Below are 25,625 nucleotides of genomic sequence, written 5' to 3'. Positions count from 1 at the left end.
TTTTACTTCAAGGATCAAATTCTACAAAAAAATCAAACTGTCTTCTTTGTCATTTTCTTTATTTCATTTTTTTTGCAAAGGTACAAACAACTGTAAAATTGCATTGCCTGAAATGCGTCAGGATTGAATACAGAATGTAGGAAATATAAATAGTCGCAAAAATTGTGTCCTTCTTACAGATGGTACTTAAACAGGGTGAGTCTGACTGAATATACAGCAGAAACGCCACAGTTCTCAGTTAGAGCTATAGACGATACAAACCAAATGCCCGATATGAGGGGAAAAGACATTTAAAGCGTTAAAAACCTTCAATGTACACACCCTTTCCAAAAAGTCTTCTTAAAAACTTCCAACAGCAAACCGTGAAGCCAAACTGCATATTCAACTAATCTGACAAATTAATATGTTCAACAGTACAAGGTCGATATTTTCAGACTGTGAATTCTAAGGTTTCGTAGTCGCATGTTGAGCTAAAAGTGAAATCACATGTCAGGCGGGATAAAGAGGAGGAGGAAACGGCAGGAATGTTGGATCTGAACGTTTGTTTGTTAGCCTTCGTGAACGTAGCCTGAGTGAGTTCACTGTCTGTAGGAGGACCAGCTCCCCGTTATGATCGTTTACTTAAAAACTCAATAATGTGTGTTAAAGGGACAGTTCAACATTTAGTCAAATCATCCTCCTCCTGTACGCTGAATATGAAGCTCCAGCCAGCAGTGTCTTAGCTCAGCATAAAGACCGGAAACAGGAAGTGACATAACCCACCTACCAGCAGCTCGAAAGCTCACTGATAAACAACAATTATTAATCAGTACAAAAATAAGTGTAAAAACTACAATTCACTGTTCTTTAAAGAGGTTATGTGCAGTTTTAACAGCCAACTGTTGAATGACTCAACAGCTGTTGAAAACAGGAAAGTGACGTGTTGGTCAGTGAGCTGAGCCAGGCTAGCTGTTTCCAGTCTTGATGCTAAGCTAAGCTACCAAACATGAGAGTGGAATCAATCCAGCTCTCAGACGATATATCTAAATGTTGAACGGTTCTTTTAATCAGCACGATGATTAACACTGACTACATTAAAATGATCTACCAGCTGTCTCACCTCCGCTCATTCTAACGGTGCACTTCCCTCTGACAACACGATGCTCAAAAATAAAACTTGATTGATTGTGAGCCACTTTAAATTAATGTGCGACCGATCTGAGCATGCTCAGAAAACTTTAAAAGAGCAAACCAAAGAGCCCGGTGGGATCCTGAGTGGGCTACAGACTCAAAAGGAACCTGTTCAGGTACAGCGCTGAGTCAATAATCAGGTGTCATCTCTCAGAGAGGCAGTCTAGCCTCAGAAGTGCATCTCATTCAGGGCAACATGTTTTAAAGAGAGGCTAAGTCCCGCCCCCGTGTTTCCCATGGGACCTTATTTCAGATCAAATATGGATGTAAATAAGCATCGGAGCCAAATCATCTTTTGATCCCGTTTGAATTGTACCATGAATTACACACATGATGTTTGTCAATTCAAAAGATGATTTTTCACATCAAGAGTCTCATTTTGTAGTACAAGACTATAAAAATACATACTTGTAAAAAAGTGTGGTAAGTAACTTCTCTCTGAAACTGCAAAGCCTGTGTGTTTGGTACCGGAGTCTCTGGATCAAACGCATTTGGTGATGGAACGTAGCATGTTAGCTAGCTAGCTAGCCAAGCTAGTGGCCGTGTTGGTAACGTACGCTGTGTGAGACGAGAGATGTAGCTCAGTGGGCAGTTTCACAACTACAGCTTTATTCATTTTTTACTTAATTCTTTGGTTAATTGTTTACTTTAATGGTATGTGACTATGACTTATATCTAGTGTATGTATGTATATTTGTGCGTGTGTATATATATATATATATATATATATATTTATTTGAATACATTATTATAATTTTATGTCTTTAACTGACCTCATACCCCATTCCTGTTTTTTCTTTTCCTTTTAGTTTTCCTTGGGTTTGTTTTAGTCCTGTCAGACATTTAAAAAAAGGAATTCATTCAATATGTTAATTTGCTTCTGTGGTATCGTCATATTTTCCGTTTCTTGTCTTGTTTTGTAAAAAAAAAAAAAAAAAAAGACTTAAAAAAAAAAAATTATATAAACCTACAACAAACTTTCTTGAATGAAAAAAATAATCTTTTAAATTGACAAACATCACATGTGTGACATTCATGTTGCAATTCAAACAAGATATAAAACAAATGTAAAAAAACAAGGACTCCGTTGACTAACGTACACATTTGATCTGAAATAAGGTCCCACGGTGGACACTGGAAGGGGCGTGGCTTAGTCTCTATATCAAAGAAGAACTCCACGTGTGTCCAAGTGTCTACAGTTGGAGCTTTGTCACGTCTCATTAATGGACCTGGATACCTGAGGTATCAATATTAGATACATTACTTTTTAATGTGTAACCGTTTGTTCTCGCTTTGTTTTTAATGTCTTTTAAATGCAATTTTAATGGTAACTTTGTATGTTTAATATATTTTATTTATGATTTTTGCTTTATGAAAAAATGTCCTGCTTTGCTTTTAAAAGTTAAGGTCCAGAGCCAAACACTTGGTAAAGAACCTGGACTTGATACAAGTGGAGTTTCTCTTTAACAAACATGGAGCTGCAAGGTGACGTGCAGCCTTAAACTAAACCCCTGAACGATCTACGATGAGACTTATTGAACATGGAGAAGTTGTACGAGTCGAGGTTGATGTGAAGAGGACAAACTGAAGGAGCGACTGACTATGAGACACCTGTGAGGACACGAGGACCAGAGGAGGCTGAATTGCAGTCCAGTTTGTGATCTGCAGTGGCCCCGGTGCTCATCCAGGTGGGACGACTCCTTATTTCAGCAGAGCCTTGTAGAGCATTAGAGAGCGAGCGGTGGAGCGTTCCTGCTCCAGACAGAAGATGAAGTCCCTGAGGTTAACTCTTGTGATCCGCTGGCGCAGCTGCTGGCGGGACGAGGACGCCGCCGAGGAGCCGCCACCCGAGCCTGAAGCCACCTGAGGGAGGAGACGGAGGAGCATTAGGAACCCGAGTCTGGGCGGTCGACCTTGAAAATGACATTCCAACTAGTACTGAATTATTCTGTATAAAGTTGAAATTGAAAAAAAAGGTTAGGCTAGGCTGTTCCAGTGTGTGTCTCTGAATGCTAGGAAGGAGTCGAGACTCTGTAGGACCCGACATAGAAGGACCCGTCCCGACAAAAAGGGATCCTTGACTTTGAGAAACAGCCATCAGTACATCAGTTGATTAAAATATTAATTATAGCTGTTTTACAAGTACTGCTGGAAAGGACTGAACAAACTGCAAATAACAGGTTTTTAATCATATTTTCATAATCAGACATTGTATTCCAACTGTCTGAAACCTCTCTTGTTGGCCTCAGGAGTTAAGTAGTTAGTGTAGGTTTTTATTTGTACTATCTTTATCGAGGATCACAAAGCTGTGGGGTTGCTAGCATGTATTCATAACAGGCTGCAGCCCTGGGGCCATGGAGGAGGGCGGGGGAGGACGGGACTATCTGAAGCCTGATCAGGCCTGCAGACGGGAGCTAAAGGGCGTAGTGCTGCAGCCTGAGGCCAGATCACATAGAAGACAGGCTCAGAGAAAGAACACAAAACCATTTGTGTCTGAAGAAAAAATGTTGTGAGGAGAAAAGCAGAAGCAGACCGAGTGAATAAATGATGTAGAGGGGAAAACATGAGATGATGATGAGGCCGTAACCGTTGAGACCAACACCTTTGACTGGAGCTCTTCTAATCCAGCTGTTTCGATACATTATACTAATATTCACACAGCAGGAAGACTTCAGTCAGCTTTTATTCTGAGTTTTTTCTGGGTTCACAACTTGTTTCTGCTGCCACCAAGAAATCAGTTACTACAGGTTCAAAGAAAAATATCTTCTAGGAAGCTGAACTCAATGCTGCTGTTGTTATTAGTTTTATCATCATAACTGTTGACATTTTATGTTTCTAACAGTCGCTCAGTGAAGACTAATGCAGCTCTACCTCACTAACACCGGCCAGCACATAGCTCACATATCCCAGAGTTCATTGTCAGAGGCTTCAGCAACCCCCAAAATGTTGGATTTCTCCACAGGGTTTTGCCCCCCACCCCCCACCACCATCACTGTGCTGCATTTGTCTGGACTGCTGGGGGTTAAGCCTCAGGCAGGATGTGTGGGGAGAGAGAGCATGTGGGTGAGGGTGGGGCAACCCCCAACCCCACCCCTCAACCTCACCCCTCCAACAACCAGCCCCAAGCTCATTTCTGCAGAGCTGAAATCTATGGCTGCCCTCAGGGGAAGAAGGGGGGGAGGGGCTGTAGAGGAGGGATTCACACCCACAACAAACCTCCAGGCAGACACTGACCCCCTTCACTCAACTGTGGTCACAGTCACTGGATGACAGGAGAGAGTGTGTGTCTGTGTGTGTGTTGATGGAAAAGGTCATAACACACAAAACACACAACAAATAACACACAACACAGCCTCTTTACATTAAGCTGATGGGGATTTAAAGTCTGAATAAACAGCTGAGTCACTGTAACTTAAAGTCACCACATCAAGTCATTTCACTTTCAACAGTCTGAGCTTCAGTGGCGAGACAGTCGCATTTTCATCGCATTTCAACTGCTTTGGAGTAGATAAACTAGCGTAATTTCACCAGTAGTTGGCGCTCTAGACTTTGCTTTGCGCATGCCTATAATCTGCCAGTAAACATAGTAGAAGAAGTAGAGGAACAAAACAAATAAATGTGGACAGCCAGGTAACTTCTATTATTTCATTTCCAAGGTTGGAAATTGACATTAAAAAAGGAACATAGACTTCCAGTCACAAGAGTTTAAATGATTATTAAGTTATTCATTGTTTGAGTTATGGAGAAGGGGTTGGATCTATTTCACTGTAAAAATGTAAATGTTGCTGTTGCAAGGAATTTTGTTTCCTATGCTAAAGGAGATATGAAAGGAAGCTTTGAAGCTCCTTTCCTTAACATTTAGAGAATTCATCATGGCGGCCACTAATTTACTTCTGGGTCATTTCTTCAGTTAGGAACCTTCCGAAGCAAAAAATACTTCTTGACCGTAGCCAGATATTTTTCAGAATAACAAGACGGCCGCTTCCCGTCAAAATGTCGTCCCGCATCCAGCTGTCGACAAAACGGGTGTTTTCATGGAAATAGCTATTAGACTTGATGATTATGCAAAGTATTTACGTAATAATTTTATGTAACATAGGTGGGCGCACTACAGCGAGTTCGGCATCAGGGAGATCAACTTAGTGTCAATGAATTAAAGACTAAGCATTTCAACTCGATGGACGTAACCCTTTAAAATGCAGCGGCAAAGCTCAGCGAGTCAAAGAAAAGTAAAGTAAAAGTGTTTTTTCTAAAGCAAAATGAACTAAAACTGACATCCCTACAATAAACAATACGTTTTTTTAAGGCAACAAAGGATGGCAACCTCAGTTTCTCAGCTTCCTGCAACACTAAAGAGACACTGACCCCTAGTGGCGTCTCACATCACATCAAGACAGCGTCATAGAAAGAGCAGCGTCTGGATTTATGATGTTATTAAAAATCATACCATTGGGTTAACTAAATACCTGGTGTACTGTAATACTGCCTAGTATGAACATATTAACAATCAGATTGCATTCAAAACTGTAGTATTACTGTAACGGCAACTGTGGATGTTTGGTTTTCACATGCAATTAAAACATCTTGTAGCTTCTACTGTGTTTAGAATAGTTATCATTGAAGGAGAACAACAAATCAGTAGAACAGTTGATTGTGAACTGTTCGACAACATTGTATTTAAACAGAAGTACTGTTTGGTTTAAAACAGGTGTGTTTCATGTTTATTCCAGCAGAGAAGATGGCCTGACTAAACTAACGCACTTCTATGTGTGATGTTTTATGTTCTTGCCGTGTCCTCAGTCTTCTTGCCACTAGAGACACTACACCGCTCGGTGAAAGTCTTACCTCTGTGCTGGCCGAGGATCCTCCCGGCGAGTCCAGCTTGCGTTTCTTGCGTGGCCCGATGGCGGCGAGGGCTGTGAGGTTGGCGTCTCGTTGTCTCATCTGAGCCAACTCCTGCTGCTGCATCTGTGGCAGAAGACGAAGGCAGAAACACACATTAGATGTATTTACACTGCTCAACAACGTGAAGGGAACGCCTAATGATCTGTGTAACACCAAGTCAGTTAAACTTCAGGGGGATCAATTAGTCCATTTAGGAAGCACAAGTGGTTATGAATCAATTTCACCTGCTTTGGTGCAAATGAAAGTGACAACTGATATTTCATAAAACTTTATTGAATAAATCAGGAAAATAATTGGTAAATGAATCAAGAATCAAAATATATCATCACCAACTCCTCATATTAATACTGTCCTTCAGGAACAACAACAGACAGACACAGTGTGCGTGTGTGTGTGTGTGTGTGTGTGTGTGTGTGTGTGTGTGTGTGTGTGTGTGTGTGTGTGTGTGTGGTTGAAGAAGAGCAGAGTGGACAGAAGGTGTAATTGGAGGTAACATCTCCACTAGGGGTGTGAATCTTTGGCTTCACAGCGATTCAATTCGATTAACGATACAGTAGTTTTTTTTAACGATTCGATTCGATTCAGTAACTTGTAACCAAAATTCTATATCCATGAAATAAACATGCAATAATGCAAGTGAGACTATCTGTATTCTTCTGAAAGGTGAAAAATAACATATTTATTCTATAAAAAAGTAGTCCTGCATAATATTTTATGCTGAATACAAAAATGTAATTAAACATTGCTCAGTTATTTTGAACATTTTCAGTAGACTACATGCTGGCAGGGGAGAGAGTGTCTTAAACGTATTAAAACATTTATCATAAGTAAGAATCACGATTCATTCGATTTAATGCATTTATATCGATTATTGGTGAAGCCAAAACGAGTCATTCTATTTATTTATTTTAGCAGATGGATTTAGTAGAATCTATAGGACTGACAATCGATTCATCGATTAATCGAATGAATCGTTACACCTCTAATCTCCACTCATTAACACACTGTGACTTTAATGAGAAGAGAAGGAGGGAACATGGTGTACATTAGAGTTCTCAACGGGTCGGGTCGGCCCAACAAACCCGAAGGGACCTGCGGGTTCGGGCCGGGTTTGGGTCTAAAATATAAGCAAGTGGCTCGGGTCGGGTTGGACCTCGGGCTTAATTTTTTCCGCTCTGTGAAAAAAAAAAAGTATTAATCATCGCTGCTGTTCAACATCATGGAGAGGGGCGGGGCAGACCTGACGCCGCTGCGTGCACGCCTTTAGCCTGGAGAAGTAGATGAGTTGGTGAAAAGTAAACTTGCCGAAGGTGAATTCACCGTCGCCGTTTTCTGGTCATGATAATAAGCCCACACTAAAGGCCTACAAGGTGATTGATGAATATCCGACATGAATAAACGACACAAATAGATGACACGAATAAACGTCACAAAGCTGCACCGTACCTCTTTAGCTTTCTGCTTCAGACGAGCCTGTTCAGGATCTTCTTGTCTGGCGCGACTCTGAAAGAAAAACACAGACTGATGGTCAGTTGATTTTCCTCACATTAATAGTTATTATTGGAGTGTTTCATGGATCATTGAAGTGTGTGTGTGTATAAGTGCGTGTACCTTGGCAGCCTTGAGCAGAATCTCTCTCTCTTGTTCATCTTTCCTCTGTTTCTCCATTCGCTCCAGCTGCTCGAAGAAACGAAGCTGAGTGCGAACGTCTGACGTCTGTTCATGCTGCTCTTCATCCTGATGGAGGATAAACACAAGTAGAATTATTATATCATCCTGTCATGAATCGGACTCTCTGAATCAGTGTGGGACAGTGTGTACTTGCCTTCCCCCCATCCGTGCGGTGCTGAGCGACGGTCGAAACCTTCTCCAGCAGCGAGCGCAGTCTGGACTGGGTGGCATGGGAGATGAAGTTCACCACCTCCAGTGGCACCTCGGTCACACCCAGCTTCTTAGCTGAGGACCAGAGGACAGACGACACAGATCAGTGACAACATCAGGTCTACTGACAACTTCTGGTCTACTGACAACATCTGGTCTACTGACAACATCAGGGGTCCGTTTCACAAAGCAGGTTTAGTAAAAACCTTGAGTTAGTTAACCCTGAGATGAGGGAAACTCTGGTTTTTCGGTTTCACGAAGCCAGTTCAGCATAAATCTGAGTCAGTTACCCGGGTAACATACTCCGTGAACCTAACCTGCTCGCTAGCAGCTTTGCGTCGGGAGAGGATTTTGATTACCTTTCCTTCCAATCACATTAGATATTATCTAAACAATATTCTCCGACATTTTCAACATTTCATATCGCGGACATAATCCGCAACCAGATTCTTTGCAGAGCTAGCGTTTTTGCGAACGGGAGATTTATGAAATGTTTAAGTACATTTCTGTGTTGAAATACCTGCTTATATTTACTGTTTAATATGTGAAATATGATTAAAATCATATGCCTTAGTCAACGTATTTGCACAATATTCTTATGCTTAATTTTCAACTGACACCATTTTCTTTCTGTGCCTGGGGGGATTACACCCAATGAAAATGATAATTCATTCAGTGCGCTACTTTGTGAACTACGGGAGTTGAACCCCTGTCGCCTGCGCCGTGGGCGGCGTTGCTAACCATTACACCACAGTGTCGCTCTGCAAGGCTGAAAATGAACACTTATTACCTTTAGATCAATAGACTGTTTCATTCAGTTATACACATTAAATCAGGCAGTAATTGTCTGCCACGCCAACTATCGCTACTTTGCTGCAGTTACGTTGCTCCGCTTTCTCAGGATGAGCTCGTTTTCTACATAAACACTCAGTAATATCTAATAACGCTCTCCCGGTTGCCATGGTGAATCGTAGTATCGGAGCTCCATTGATGATGGCTTTATAGAGTCGGCAGGCACGCGCGTAACTCAGAGTTTACATACTCAGAGTTGACTGAACTAATTCAAAACCGCTGTTCTGAAACTGAAAACTCAGATTTGCCCATCTCAGAGTTGATCAACTCAGTTCAGGGTTAGGTTCAGAGTTTGTTGAACCTGCTTTGTGAAACGGGCCCCTGGTCTACTGACAACATCAGGTCTACTGACAACTTCTGGTCTACTGCCGCCTCAGACAAATACTTACAAATAGTAGGTAATTATTAAAGATACCATGTCATTATTTCGACCTTCTGTTTTTATTTTGAGATATAAGTCATTATTTTAAGAGATATTGAGTCATTATTTAAAGACACTGAGTAATCATTTTGAGAAATTAAGTCATTACTTAGAGAAAGTTTCTCATGATGCATATTTTCTTCCATCAGTTTCATCCCTGAGCTCCTTCAACAATAGATTAATTCAATGAGATTCATTGTGAGAATGGACACAAAAGCAAGAAATACTTTGTCTGGTTTTGTGTGCGAGGTGGATGCTTGTTCCCTTTATGAGCCCCCCGGGGCTCTACCTTTTGTCCTTGGACTAATTTTAGACTCAAACTCTGTGTGTGCTTTTACTAAAAACGGGCAGAAATGTTTCAGGGGATGAAGTCTATTCAGGGTCAAGAGAGAAGCCGACGGCAAGGAGACAAAACTGAGTGTTCAAATTGCAGAGAAGAAATTTGCATAAGGTCGTATCTGTGGACACAAAAAACCCATCTTTTATAACTTTAGGACATGTGAGCCACAGATTTAGAGGAGAGAACATTATACAGGTGTAACACAACAGGTGATGTTACACCGATTATCGATTACCGATTATCCTGATAATGGAAATTCAACACAATCAACTTATTGTGAGTGTTGTTATTGCGATATAATCCTATATCGCCTCATCCCTGCTCTTTACTCACGTGTGGATGGAGATTATACGGAGATAGTTACACGTTTGTACCGGCCCAACCCCCTGATACTGAACAGAGACAGGCACAACCTGACAGAAGACGGGGACGGTACCTGTGTCCATGATGCGGCGGTGCAGCAGGCCAGTGGGCAAGAAGGCTTCGTCTTTACAGGAGCGGATCTTTGTTCCCACCAGCTCCGAGCTGGTTGCTAGGATACGGGCGTTTTCCTCATTCAGGTTGACCCCGGCCATGGATGCCACGTCGTTAATGTCATCGTCATCTCTGAGGAGACAGAACACAGACCAGTCAGAGGACAGTTTTAGGACAGGAAAGGCATAATATGTTGTACGTTGATGTTTGTCGTGTGAACAGTTTTGTACACAAATTAAACTGATTGAATGCAAGCAACTGTTGAATCTTAAAATTGCCAAAAAATGACAGCTTGTTGCAAAGGGAGTTGAACTACGCTCCAAATTGAGGCTAATTTTTCATGAGTGAAAACTGACATGCTGATTTTCTATGGGGTCCACTGACCTCTGACCTTAAGATATGTGAATGAAAAGGTTTGTGAACAGTTTCCACAACAGAAGTGCTCGACATCTAGACACCCAAAAATGCCGTTCTTGCAGAAATCTCCAAATGTCAGAAGTTTTCAGAACCTAATCACAGCCTGACATCTATGGTGTTCCTCGAGGTCTTGGTGTGTTAATGTGGTGTTTTCGAGGGAACTGTTATTTATCTTGAGTGGTAAAAAAATATATATATAAAATTTAGCACCAAATTTGTGTAATAAATGATATCAATCCAAAATGTCTGCAACGTCTTATGAGACATAGAGCACGGAGATGGTCATCCTATAGTTCTATCATAATGTTCTAAGACCTTTGACACTTTTAAAATGTATTTTATTCAATTAATGGATTCCTAAAAAATGAATCTTCAGGTTAACAACTTTATGTGGCATCTACTGTTGACTCCCTCTAAAGATACCCCCCCCCCCCTAAAAAAAGACAAAAACAGGTCCGGTTTCCCTCGTTGTTGAAGAAAACAAATAAACCCGCATTCATCGATGAATTAAACATGGATACAGAATAAAGATTCTCAGCTCTTGTCTAGCTGGTGACGGACACCGACAAACACTTTTAATAAATGCCAAACAGTGAAACTATGATGAGGTGGCTTTGGATCTGATGAGGTCATGGCATGCTTTGATATTAATGTGTGGTGGCCTCAGCACTGTGAACACATGCTGCCCCTATTGGCTGCTCGCTGAATGACAACACTGATAGCGTTCAGTCAAAAACGCAACACTGTTACTTTTATAAGAAAATGATGTTGTTGTAATGAGTTCTTTATCTCACAGTTGAAAAAAGCTATATGTAGTTGTGTCATTGCTTCCATCTTCTCGTTCATAATCATGAGAGGTTCAACTGTGTTGAGTTGTTATTAAAGGTCAGCACCTTTAGGTTTTGTAAAATAGAAAAGAAAATTATGTGTTTGGTCTCATGAATTAGTAATTTGAAGGCGTTCTATTTCAGAGGCACAAAAATGAGAGGAAGTAAATTAATTCAAGGTATATCAGCAGATAAATCACCACTCAAAACTGTCAGAAAGTTACTGATTATACTATATCACATTTATTTATACTATAGATAAAAAGTATTTACGCAGAGAAACAACAGATCTGTGAAAGAATGTGTCATTTTTTGTATAATGTTACATGTTAATGCTACATGTATACAAATGTTACATGTAGTTTTTTGTTTTTGGGATTTGAAAAAGTGGGTGGTATATTGCGACTCCTCCATAAATTATTGCACATACACTTACATATTTATGCACATGTGTTTGGTCTCTGAATGACAAGGAATTAGAACTACTAGAATATTTCTTCAGTACATTTCTAAAGTTGGATTCATCAACCACATGATTAGACACCTTTTGATGGGAAAAAATGCTCTAAAATTGTAAAACACAGCATTTAGAAACATTAAAACGGAAAACACAGAATTTAGGAAAAATTTAAACTGAATCTGGAAAAAATCAAAACGGATTTCATAGGGCCCTAGTCGGATGGCTTTTGGTATTTTGCAGTCGAGGTGGCTCTCCTGTGGACTTTGTCTTGTAAGTGTTGCTCTACTGGAAAAAATGGACCATAATCTACTAAATGAACATCTGTATGAAGAAGACCTGAAACTAGATATTTAGACCATCAACTCATTAACTGAGATAATAATTCAAGTGAGTAGTAGGGTAATTTTCTCATTGACTTCCATACAAAGAGAGTTGTTGCCCCCTGGTGGCCAGTAGAGAGAATGACAGTTTAAGGCACTTTGTCTCCTGGTTTTGCCACTGTGAGAACTGGATTGCTGTGTTTTCAATACCTAACAGTGGGTGTATTATAATTCCATCCATTGTTTACAGAACTTCACAGTTTGGACAATAATTGGCCTAGCAGTGCCTACTAAGTGTTTTATTATGGTTCATCTGTTTCCAAACATTTCCAGCTTTGAGCCAATACGAGTCATTCAATCACTGATCTTTTGTCACTTCAGCTCCTACAGTTTTGTTCTCCTTAAGATATTTTAAAGTTTTCAGGAACAAAAAACACTTTAATACAAACACAGTTCAACAACTGTTGAACTGCTGATGTTATTGAACAGCTCTTTAAAAAAAAAAAAAAAATCTGATTAACTGCTGCTCATTCACATCGGTGATGTAAAAAGTTGTGTAAATACACCGTGTGCTTTTCCAATGCTGCTACTTCATGATTATATTAAGAATTATATGAGTAATAATAGATAATTAATGAGTTTGTTGATAATATCTTAAAGGGCAGATATTTCCTTTGATCCACTCTGTCGTGTTTGCGTTTATTCGGTTGCTTTTATTTCATCTTCATTTTATTGTATTTCAATTTAATTTATTTAGTTTGTATTGTGTGTAGAAGTTGTGCTTTTTGCTTTAAAAGCAATTCTTCACTTTCTGTAAATCACAATCTTCTCCATACAAATATACCTGATTCAATTTTTGATGCAAAAGGAATTCCTGCCAATGAGATTATACTTCACCTGAATGTCCCGCCCCCTGGGTCGCTCAGCTTCCTCTGATTGGCCTGAGCAGCCATGTTCATAGGACTTTTGCCAATTATAGTTGTGGGTCCTCTTACAAGTGTACCTGAAGAGAAAAACATTTCATTTCAATAATAATCATCAGCTGAGAAGTTTTCCACCAAATCTGGAGATTTTGACAGAAATGAGAGAAGATTCTGGATTTGTCCAGATGAATAGTAGATGATAAGGAGACTCACCTTGAGGTCTGATGGTCTGACTGAAGACTACAGGTGTACGACTCTGGACTCCTGCTCTGCCCACAGCCTGTACACACATTACATAACATAACATGTTAGTTTTACTAAAATGTTTGATGTTGTATTAACTCTTGTGCCTCAAATTAAAAAAAACTGCTCTGGCATCTTAAGAGGACAGAAATGTGAAAAAATACCATACATATTTATATTATTTTCCACTTTCACCAAGTTAAATGTTTCAGCAAACTTCAACCCTGATCATAATGACCAAATATTCTGAATATTAAACCCATTAAATTACAGTTTGTTGACATGATGACAATGTTGTTTTTATGAAAAAACATTATATCTATTTACTCAATGATAAGTCAATCATTATCAACATTATTCTTTGATATACTTCATCAAACACAGCAGTGCTCCATAATACAGCAGTGATGCCCCTAGTGGACAGCAGGAGAACAGAATATATATTTGCTCCATAGGAAAAACGTTGCTAGGTATTATGTATTTTATAAACATTGTCTCTCAGATTTGTTTACATTCCAGTAGCAATCAATAAAGAAAATGCTCTCAAAAAAGAGAAAAATCCAGCATCTGTAGCTGTTGCAGTAGGAGGTGAATAAGCCCATCCAATTATTTCACACGGCCAAAAATGAAATGAGTCTAGACTCACTTTCCAACTTCTTATCAAACTAACTCTCTACCCATCACTCACGACTGTCTTCTTCCACCAGCTAATATCTTGACAGCTGTGAGGGCTACCAGTGAAATTAACATTAAGTTAACATTTTGATGAATGGCAACTTACATTTAAACATGATACAAACAAAATGCTCTGATATTCCATGACATGGACCATCACATTTTGTTAAATTTCCCTGATATTCCAGAAACTCCCTGACCCGTGGGGACCCTCTCTATTAAATCAATGTGGTGGTGTGAAACAGACTTGGAGTTAATCAAAAATAGCATGAATATAAAAACATAAGGCAGCAAGACGTCTTTCATATCATATAATCTCCTACAGCAAACATAAAATTACCAGGACTGTAAGACACATCCCAAGACACTCTGCAACATACATCTGAAGAAGATGATACTCATAAGTGAATATATGACATAAATATATGACGAGAGAATATCTAGGATTTAAATAGCTGGATTAGAGAGAATAAGGCCATAAGAATACATATAAAACAACACATATACAAAATACACACATATAACTAATTAAAAAACATTTATACCTGAAGTTACCTCAATAACCCCAAACCCTGATGCGTAGTACAGGACTCTGGAGACTTTCTTACTAGATGCAGTGACTTGTGGAGGTGGAGCTACTCTCATTGTAAAAGCCTTGGCAACACTGGGCTGGCATTTTAAAATCTAGCATCGTCTGATTTCTCAACATCAGCTTCAAGTTTAAGATGTGGTTCAACTTCCAAAATGTAAAAACCCCTCCCAGCCTTTCAACAGGCATGGACACAGCCAGAGTGATCTAACAAGTAAACTTTGTGAGACTCGAGGGCTAAACATGCGAGAGAGAATGATGGTACCATGGTGTTTGTGAGCGGTGGGTTGAGTCTCACGGCGCCGCCAGCCGGACTGATGGGTAGTCTCGGCCTGATGGCGGTGGTGTTGACGGAGCCGGGGGCAGCCAGGGGGGGTGCTGAGGTGCTGGGGGTCACCAGAGACTGCTGGCTGCTGAGCAGAGACTGACGCAGGGCGGGGAGGCTTTTCTGTGGAGCAGCAACACGTGATGAAGAAACGCTAATACTCTTACGGGAATACTCTTTTACTGCAGTAAAACTTCCAATACGACTACAGGGTAAGAAAATATACACATACATACATTATAACCCATTTTATCCATAATAATAGATCATCAGTTATTCATTGACCTGTTTCAACAATCCAAGTTACTAATAACTTCAGATAAATGTAGTGCAGTAAAAAGAAATACTCAAATAAAGTACCTCAATTGTATTTATATGCGTTTTCGCTTGGTGAGGGATTGCTACAAACACCATTCATTGATACAATAATATTTCCAATGATTAAAAAGAAGCCAGTAATGTAGTAGTACTGTAGTAACAGTAGTCGTACCTTAAGGAAGGGGATGAGGTAGGGCTGAGGGGAGGACTTCAGCTCAGCCTGCAGCCGAGTGGTGAACTCCTCAGGCTCAATCTTTGCATCCTGAACAAACACACCACTCCCGTTAAAGAAGAAACGTTTCAAAAGAAATATGCATTCGACAATGATAAATGCTGGTCTTACGAGCAGGTCCTGCACCAGGGCCTTCACATTCTTGGAGGTATCTGGGGAGGGGGAGTTGTGGGATGCCAGCTTGATCAGCGTGGCCAGGAAGTTCTTACATTTCTTGACGTTTTCCTGCATCTCCTGGTGACACATTAACAACAACAACAACAACACTCTGAGTCAGGCAGGACTCCTCATTACTGAGAGTAAACGGCTACAGAAACACTGAAGCACCAGACCTGGGACACCACGGTGACTCTGTTGGCGGGTGTGGGAGTGGCGGTGGGCGTGGTGTTGGTCATGGGGGAGGATGGGACACATACAGGCTTGGCTACAGGCGTCCCCCCTGCCGTGATCACCGTCTGTGCCTTCTGAGGGGCGGTCATCTTCACCGACACCGCTGCACCGCCGGGGGCCACGGTGATCGCCTTCTGAACGGCGTCAGGGAGAGAAACCACATCGACATCATCAGATTATCGTCCAACACTGAAACAGCTATTGATTAATGAGGGATGGGCAGTATGATCAGGGTTTCTTCTGGTCAGTGGTCTTAATTAATGGATGGAGAAAATAAGCGATACAGATTAGGTTTGCATTTTTTGCATGATAATACTGTATCAATACACGTGTGACGAGTATCTACCTTTCGTTATTGAAACTATTAATATAATAATACAAATTAAACTTTTTGGTAACAATTGCTTCCAGAGTCCACTAGATGCTGCTGACAATATAGGATTTTATTTTAAAAAACACTCACAATAACTGGTCGTTGTCAATTTCAAGAATAAGGATTATTGCAAATATTGTCATGAGTGACTTGAAAAAGCTGTCTAGCTCACTATCATGGTAAAGAAGTTTCACTATCATGAAATTGTGTGTTTTTGTGTGTCGCAATAAAAATATTTGTTTCTTAACGAAAAGGAAATTCATTCCAGGATGATTTTAGCAGTTTTATTTTGATTTTTATTGGGATATTATCGTAAATCGCAATTACTTTGACCAGGATGATCGTTAAATAAAATGTTCATATCTTCCCACACCTAGTCCGGGATAAAGTCAGCAGGATTGGCAGGAAGTTGTTCAAAACAAAGATTGTTGGTAGTCTGTCTGCTTGACTGTACGCATGGATGATATGAACATTTACTCTGGTCAAAGTAATTAACATTCATGATATTATCTTCTCGTTGGCACTTAAAGGGATAGTTCAGAATTTTGGACATAAGACCTATTTTGTGTGTTCGAGACGTCTGGAGACGTTTTCAAGAAATTTCATTCAATTCTTCTAGTTGCCGAGTTCGCTTATGCTATGGCTAGCGCAAGTCAATGGTTCTAGTTAGACAGGCATTAAAAACACTCATACCGACTCCACAGTGCACCCGAGGCAAATCCATTGTAACGGCAGACTATCGATGTACATATCTGTGTTGATAGAATGTTTGAAATAAAACCAACCTTGCATTTTTAAGGATTTATGCCTCAGCAGCAGCAGCAGCAGCGTGTCATACTTCCTAGTAGGCTATGGCAGCGGCAGACTGATATCACCTAGCACTTATAAGTTACCGGTTCTATAATAGTTTGTTTACCTGCTGTCATTGCTACAGACGCAGAGTAGCCTGCAGTGCTAGTTTCTTCAATCTCACAGAAATGGACACTTTTGGAGAACATAGTGAAACTTTTGAAGACTCTGATGAGGAGTTTTTTTTCCACCCAAACCCAACCGTACCTGTACGAACCTGAATATACAGAGGAAGAAATGCGCGAGAGGGATGCTCAAAGGGCAGAACCTGAACAAGCGTCAGTGGAGACCGAGATAGCCCCCGCTGGAGCTGAGAACCGGGACCGAACAAACAGAGACTGGTGGTGCCAGGAGGGAATCCCCCGCAACGCGTCCGAGGGTTTACGGGTCTACGGACGGAGTAGAGGTCCGGGTTCGCGGTGCGTAATTGTGGGTTCGCGGGGCCGTGGGCTGCCCGGTGTTTGCGTGAGGTCCAAGGGCTTTTCACCCAGCTCTGAGGGCATGAGTCCCGACAATTCTTCCTGGTTCGATTGCCTATTTACGGGCAGTATTTCGGGCGGCGCGTCTTAGAGTTTTGAGTCCGACGGAGCAAAGTAAAGTTCCGCTGCTGCTGAGAAACTAGTTCCTCAAAAAATGGATGATTCATGCGATGCGAGGTTAGTTTTGTTTCAAATATTATTCTATCAACACAGATATGTACATCGACAGTCTAGTGTTTTAATTGATTTGCCTCGGGTGCACTGTGGAGTGGGCAAGACTGTTTTTAATGCCTGTCTAGCTAAGAACCGTTGACTTGTGCTAGCCATAGCATAAGCGAACTCGGCAACTAGAAGAACTGAATGAAATGTCTTGAAAACGTCTCCAGACGTCTCAAACACACCGGCTCACTTGGAAAATAGGTCTTATGTCCAAAATTCTGAACTATCCCTTTAAACATTCTGAAAACAATTTACATTTTGTCAAGAAATTACATTTTTATTGCGACACAGAAAAAATAACATTAAATAAGATTATCATAAATCATAAGGCCTCCCTGTATAAATAAAAGAATAATGTTTTAATATTTAATATTTTTGTATCCTGTATTGTTTAAATCAGGCTTTATAATTCACTTATAACTTAGTGTATTATTGTATCAACCAAACCAAATTCGTGAGATGATCCTATTGAAAACTTTATCTTAGTAGATTAAACAGATGTCAAACCGCAGAATTTGCAGCTGTTAAAAAAAAACAGTAATATGCGTTATTGCAATTCTCATATTGCAGAAGGATAACACCGAGTCTGTATTGCGTGTGTGTGTGTGTCTATGATCTGAAGTTGTGCGAGTGCAGGGAGCACAGGAAGAGACAGGAAACACACCTGTACGGTGGTGGTGGAGGGAGACTGAACCATTCTGGTCTGAGCGGGGGAGGCCAGGCGGACTGTCTGAGGAGCCTGCAGACAATAGGCAGGGATAGACCATGTTAAAACAATTGCATAGCATCTTGGGAACCCTTATGATGAGTGTGTTATTTTCATGGAGTTCTTCTTTGACACAACTATTGATTACTCCCACTATCGATTCAACAGCTGATTCACTGATTCATCATTTGGTCTATAAAATGTTTTGACGATATCAAATGTCTAAAATATTTGTTTTACTGTCACATAAGACAAAGAAAAGAAGATGGAAGCACCAATATTTGGCATTTTTGTATGAGAAATGACTGAGAAATTAATTGTGATTATCAAAATAGCAGCACCAGCACCAAAAGTCCCCAAATAATGTCATGAAAATAATAGTTGGATGGTGTGTGCAAAACAGCTGGTCATGCGCTCATTCACCGGCCCCATCGCACACAAACCAGGCTCGGTGTCACAGAGCTTGCCTTGGTCTCGCTCTCAGACAGAAGTAAAGAGCAGACTTGAAAGGAGTGTTGAAAACATTTGAATTCAGTGTCATTGATCTGATCAGTTCTTCTGATCAGCTTTTAGAGAGGCCACCGATCAAACTATTTTATCAGCTGATCGGTGGCTGCACTTGAGGCAATAAACATCAGCAAAGCAAAAGTAAAATAAAATAGAAGAACTGTGCAACACAAAACAATAAAACAGCATGCATATAACCCTTCCAAATGTTGCAGCAAAGCACAGTGAATCAGTGGAGCGCCGGAGTCAAAGGAAAACTGAACTCCAGACTATAAACTAGAAGCTTTTTAAGGCAACAAACTGAATTTCCATCTTTCTGAGCTCAGCTTCCTGTTAGTTATACTATAAAGACGACCTCTGGTGGCGTCTGCTGGTCACTACAACACATCACAACAACACAGCATGTGTATCTGACACTTTGCAATAACTATTACAGTAACCTGACATTATTTTTGATCAATGCTAAAGGTCCTGATTGTTGATCAATTTAAGTTATTGATCAACAGAGCGGAGCCCTGCCAGGTACCAGACCTACCGTGCTGGCGGTGGTGACCCGGATGGCGGTCCCGGCTGTCGGTGTGGCAGGTCTCTGGGTGATGTTGGCCACCGCTTGGCCCTGCTGGGTCTTGGCCTGAGCCTGAGCCAGAACCTGCTGAGGGACCATCACCAGCTGACCTGTCTCCGTCCGGACCAGGACCATACCTGAAGGAAACGGGAAACAGTTGGTCCAACACAAAAACCTCAGGGGTGCAGAGCTGAAATCAATTAGTCCAGAGAGAGATGTATAATCAATTCATTTGATCACTGATTCATCACAATGTCAAAGATGATTTGCTGCTTCTCTTAGACTTCTCCGACAACAAACTGAATATTAATTATTAATAACTATTAACTATTAATATTATGAACAGGTGGTCGGATGTTGTAGTAGAGTTTACAGGTTCAAACTGTGTTTTTTCCACTTTGTTTTCCACTTTGACACTTAACTGATCAAATAATCAAGGAAATTAATCAGAAGACTGATTGATAATGAAAAGCACCGTTTTGATTTCATGAAGTGAACTCTGACAGAGTAAAGATAGAAGTCTACGATGGTGTTTGAGAGCCATTGTGGGTAAAAACAAGAATAATTACTGAGTTACTGGTTGAGTAAAACTGATTACATTTGTTTTTGGAGGAACCACACGGCATCACTTTGCAGCGTTGCATCAACGTCGTCACACCACAGATGCTGCCGCATGTTGCGTATTATTCCTGTGGTTATCACATTATACTTTGTAATCATATTTTTCAATCATCAAATATCAGTGGTTCTCAAGAACTTTATCATCATCTGTATGAGGACTTTGAAGAGATGCTGAAGTTTTGAATTGGGCCGATTCAGAAAAAAACGACATACTGATGAGAGTTATTTACACGTTCTGAAAAATTAATCTACATCTTATTTACTCTTTTACAGACAATAGCCTAAAAACTGACAAATTTGATGTGAACTCTATTAATTTTAATGATTTGTCTGAAAAAAGTGAAAAAAGTCTTGTAGAGAGGGCCATGATCTAATCTTTTCAATGCTTCCTGTTTCACTGAACGTCACCACATGGAAGATAGACACTCTGGAAAGGATGTTTGAGCTGGACTTTAAGTCCAGTGGAGCAGTGAACTGTCCCAGCAGTAGTCCATGTTATTAACCAGCATGTTTCACTACAGAATAAACAGCTCAACCTTCACTCCTGAACCACAGAGCTTCTCACAACCGTTGCTGCTAAAGACCGAGAGAACAGACAGGTTGGTGTCTGGCCCTGATGAGGCGTCATCAGCAGCTAAACTACTTTTAACCTTCACCTCCATCTTTTCTGCTTGTGTGTGTCCATTCATTTCTTGTCTTACTCTGATTGGTTGGTTTGTAGACATGGCTCGTAGCATGGCTGCAACTCACAATTATTATTAATTATTGAGTCATTGGTCAATTTCTTTCTTTATAGTTTGATTGTTTTGTCAACAAAATGTGCAAAAAATTATGAAGAACTAGAGTTACAATGGCCAATGTGACAACACTTTCAAATATCTTGTTATATTATGTTATATAAATAAACATTATTATTATTAGTAGTAATAACCATAATTATTATTATTGCTATTATGCCTATTACTATTATTGTTATTAGCATCATTATATTGTTCTGTCCGACCACCCGTCCAAAACTTGTATACATTCACTTCACTGAGATAAAGGACAAATAATCTCATTATATAAAATGGAATTATTTGATTATAAAAATTGTTACCAATTAATTCACTATTGATGACTAATCATTAAATCGATCATTCCACACCAACTAAAAAAGTATCTCTAAGTTCATGCAGTTGATTTTCTTGAAAAGGATTTGTGTAAAAACTTTGATGAACTAAAACTCTCTGCTCCAAACCCGGTTTTATTTACGGATGTTGCAGTTATTTGAGTCTCACTCGGCTACAAGATCATGTGAGAATCAGTTTCACATCCACTTTGTCAGGCTACAGGTGAATTTGTGGGTTTGTGGTTGGGACCAATCAGCGTCCTGCGAGGAGCTAATGGCAGCTAGGCGCGGGGCTTCAGTGTGTGTGTTAGCAAGGCACTATTGCATATCAATTAAACTATTTGAGAAACAGAGACTGTCTCTTTTATGGTTCAAACAACAAGGTCTGTGCCGTATTTATGCCAATGCTACATTATTGTATGTGAAGCAGCTACAGTGTTCCTCCCATCCATCCAAACTGTTCAGAAAACAAGTTAAAAGTTATTTGCTTATCGTCTTGTGGAAAGACCTAACAAACCATGACTTAGGACATTTTCAAAATCCCCATTATTACATTCTTTTTAGTGTTTATTGCTATTAAATCACAACAAAATAGTCTATTTTGGGTTCATACCACTGTACTAAACCAGTCGACGTGTGTCTTGCTAGATACAGTGAATACAGCTTGGTAAGTTTCACCAAGTTCACCTCTGGGTGATGTTAGGAACTCAGACAGGATGCCGTTTGGCGTATTTGGGACTTCACAACATGTTGGACGAAACCTTCTTGGTGAGGACATTGAGGTAGTGGCGTGTCTAGCCTGGGTGACATGAAATACACAACTGATCCTGTGATCAAAAACGCACGAGTAACACAAGGCGAAAATTTGCTTGGTGTTTGGTGTGAACGTACCTTTAGACCTAAAACCCTGAACCCTCAGGGACTAACTGTGATCATCTGGCTAATGTTTGAGTGTGAAAGCCTGCGAGGGCTTGAAATTATATTAATAAGAGTGGGAAAGAACTGGAAACGTCAGGTTACTTTGATGACACAAAAACCTGTTATCTACAGTTGTGGGTTTTTATTTTATTGCCTGATTTGAACATCTTCCAGGTTCTTGTCTTACCAGATAAGAGGTAATTGTCAAATAATCTATTTACTCGTTTTTGTCAAAACAGCTTCAATAAGCAAAATGAATATAAATGTTTGATGAAGAAACCAGGTGTTTAATATAGTCCATTCCTCTAATTTAATGTGTTTTATGTTCCCTCTTAAATCCTTAATGTTACTGGGTGAATGTTATAAACCAGTCACGTGTGCCGTACTCTTTGTTTACCTTTTTTATGCCACTGGGCTTTCCCTCATGGTAACCCCATGTTTACCGTTCCTATGATTTTGGATTGGGATTGGTCCTCAGAGAGGAGACTGTTGGATCTGAAATACAATGGCGGCTCCTAAAGAGGTAAGCGTAGATGCTGCAATAAGACCTGGAGAGTATTTCTTCATCGAAAGAAGGACAAAGAACGACACTGAAGGCTTATCAACATGGAAAACATGTTTTCCCTCTTCTGTAAGAGTTTGATTGACAGATGGCTCATCCAATCACCTGCCACATATTGTTTCAAACAGTTTCCAGTGCCGGCGCCTCAGATCGGAGGCTCAGGTTCGTATTCTAAACCTCAGCTGCTCGTTTTTTCCTGGATTGTGTTGAACTTTGAAAGTCACAGAAACATCGGGATCATTTTAATTTAATGTAAAGAGCTGTTGCCGAACGTTATACAGTAATCAGTCATATGAATTCATTAATTACCCAGACAAAGAATCATTCTTTGACAATGAATATCTCCACTATTCTTAAAGATCACAAGTATTTGGTCATGACTGCCAGGGAGCTTTAGAGCTGAAAAACCCACCCAAGAAGGATTATTTTAATTTCCTTGAAACTGAAGTTTGATTGGCTGGAATATCACATCCATTGGTTTGAACTCATGTTGACTTTGAGCTGTTGTGTGATTCCTTTTGAGCCTGTATGTTTCAGCTGTAGTCGCGTGGTGACAGAATTTTGCTGCGGGTTGTTGTCACATTTAGGACGTCATTTTCACTAAACAACCAAATAGTTTACCTCATTACTCTCCAAACAACAGAGTAAAAGGCCCTTTAGTGCCAGTTTGTTCTCCCTGTTGGCATAAAATATCTTCACCAGTCAGGATAGACACTTTTATCTCCATTAATTTAACCAGTTTACCTGCTGCTCCTTCAGTGCAGCTTCTATGTCACTGTTTGAATGACTCTGACGTTGATGTGATCACTTTCAACCATTTTTATAGCAGATTTTGCAAACCAAAGACAAAGTTCTGCCTTCTGTAAAAAGTAGACAATGAAATATTTTCTATTTACATTCTTCCTATCAAATGTGATTTATAGAACGAGTGACAGCTAAGAAACGCAGAAGATGTTTAACATAAATCCTCAAAGACAACAACTGGAGGAAAACATTCTGTCGCCTGTAACAAACAATCATGTTGTGATTTTGTTTTCTAAATCAAACAAAGATGGCAGCCAGAAATGACAAGTCTTTATAACTCTATTAGCAGTATATACTGATGCTTCTTTCCTCTACATAATATATTTTCATTCAAAACACACATTTTGCTTGTGTCACAACTCTTGCTTAAGTGGCAGCTGACAAATTGTTGAAAACAATTTAGCACAGACATAATTCATTTGTGAACGCCATCTTTGTTTAGTTTAAAAAGCAAAGTCACAACATGTTGAAACTCTTGTTCATGTTGCAGCAGACAGTATAGTTTCCTCCATATGTAGAAGAGCCTTTAAGGACTAATTACAAAACACCTTCGGGGTTTCTCAAACATCACATGTTTCTCTCAGTGACTGGGAGGTGATGAGAACAAACTGGGTGCAGAGTTCCCTGACAGACATCACCACCTTACAACAGGTGACTGATGCTTGTATTTGCTCACCGGGAGGCATGGAGAAGCCGGGGGGCAGCTGGATGGTGGTCTGCTGCTGGGGTCTTACAGCCAGTGTGGGCTGTAGAGGAGTAGCCGCTCTGGTAGTGCTTGCCACCAGTCCTGGTCTCTGCTGCTGGATGGAAGTGGCCACTACAGGGGCGCCCGGCGGCCTCACCACAGTCACCGCAGGCTGTCCCACTCCGTTCACCGCTGGCTTCAGGGTCACAGCAACCGGACTGGTCCCAGTCTGGCCGATGGGGGACTGGGCTGCAGCAGGCGGAGGAGTACTGGCCAGGATGACAGAGTTTCCAGAGACAGGCTGGCTGGGTACCAACATCTTGGTGTGCATCAGAGGGGTGCTGTGGTTCACGACCTGAGAGCCTGATGCTGACGGGGAAGGGGTGCCCTGGGTCACCAGCTGGGCACCCTTGGGGTCTACTCCGTTCTGGGCGACGCTGGCCACCGGGCTGGGGTGCCTCTGCAGGGTTACAGCGGGAGACGCCACGGTGGACTGAGGGAAGTGAGGTTGTGAAGCCATGGAGGCGATGATCGTGGAGCCCCCGCCACTGACAGCACTTATAACCGTGCTGGCCCCGGCTGCTGGAGGGACCGAGTTCACCAACTTTACCGCTCCAGCGCTGCCGTTTAAACTTTGTAATCCGGGAGAAGCGGTCCTGATCGCGTCCGCCGCGGGGGCGATGTTGGTGCTTGGAGCCGCGCTCGGACCCAGGACAGCACCCCGGTGGAAGCTAGCAGCGGCGGACCGGGTGGTCAAAGTTACGGGTCCCGGTACCGGGGAGATAGTGGGAGGAGATGTTCCAACTGTTTGCAGACTAGCTCCGGCAGTGACCACGGCCCCGGCGGCGACAGAGGAGGTAGAGGAGGTGAGGGCTTTGCCGGACAGCGACTCGTTAGCGCCGGGTTCCTGGTTTAACCCCGCTTTTGGATGCCCTTGTTGCGGCTGCTCCAGAGACCCCACTTGATCGCGCACTTTCCCTGAGAACTGACCTGCAGCCGGCGGAGCTCCCTCCCGTTTCCCTTCGGAAAACGAAGCGGCGGGAGCCTTTCTGTCGCCGAGCTGTGATTCCAGAGAGCCAACTAAGTCGCTAACTGCTTTCTCATCCACCTCATTGAAGAGCATGTCCTCCAGTGGGTCGGAGGCTCCCGCCATCTTTGATGTTGGACCGTTGTGCAAATCGTATTTTAGAATGTACGCATGCGCGGAGGATACGAGTTGTTTTCGAGCATAGAAATAGAAGAAAGAGATGTGTTCGTTGTGGCGCTACGTTCAGGTGTGTGTACTGCAGGTAAACCTAATTTAATAAATATTTGTATTGGAAATACAAAAAAATGAAAAAGTTGAATTTTGTGAATTGTGAGATTAATATCCACAGGAGTCTCAAATAAAAGCCAAAACATTGGCTCTGTTTTGAAAAACTTTCTTTAGTAATATAACATTTTAAAACTATATATATATATATA

The 25,625-nt window shown here is 41.0% G+C and overlaps 1 protein-coding gene across 2 annotated transcripts; it reads right to left on the bottom strand.

Annotated features, from left to right (window-relative positions):
• Positions 1 to 42: 42 nt before the first annotated feature.
• Positions 43 to 25,369, bottom strand: LOC311018897 (transcription initiation factor TFIID subunit 4-like). Of its 2 annotated transcripts, none has more exons than XM_084018005.1 (15): positions 24,153 to 25,369; positions 19,431 to 19,597; positions 18,347 to 18,421; positions 15,705 to 15,893; positions 15,484 to 15,606; positions 15,313 to 15,402; positions 14,763 to 14,945; positions 13,204 to 13,270; positions 12,965 to 13,070; positions 10,006 to 10,175; positions 7,901 to 8,031; positions 7,687 to 7,812; positions 7,522 to 7,578; positions 6,016 to 6,138; positions 43 to 3,033 (listed from the first exon to the last, which is right to left on the bottom strand). In XM_084018005.1, exons 1-15 carry the CDS (start codon positions 25,312 to 25,314, stop codon positions 2,872 to 2,874), a joined length of 2,931 nt encoding a protein of 976 aa, XP_083874131.1. In that variant the 5' UTR covers positions 25,315 to 25,369; the 3' UTR covers positions 43 to 2,871. The 2 variants fall into 2 exon arrangements, with proteins under 2 accessions (XP_083874131.1, XP_083874130.1); XM_084018004.1 differs by having other exon boundaries at positions 15,705 to 15,896; positions 24,153 to 25,368.
• Between the last annotated feature and the right edge of the window lie 256 nt (positions 25,370 to 25,625).

Source organism: Eutrigla gurnardus (genome assembly GCF_963514095.1).
Source record: "Eutrigla gurnardus genome assembly, chromosome: 9".
Lineage (NCBI taxonomy): Eukaryota > Metazoa > Chordata > Actinopteri > Perciformes > Triglidae > Eutrigla > Eutrigla gurnardus.
Note: the sequence above shows the minus strand (reverse complement) of the source record. Positions and strands in the feature narration are given on the sequence as shown.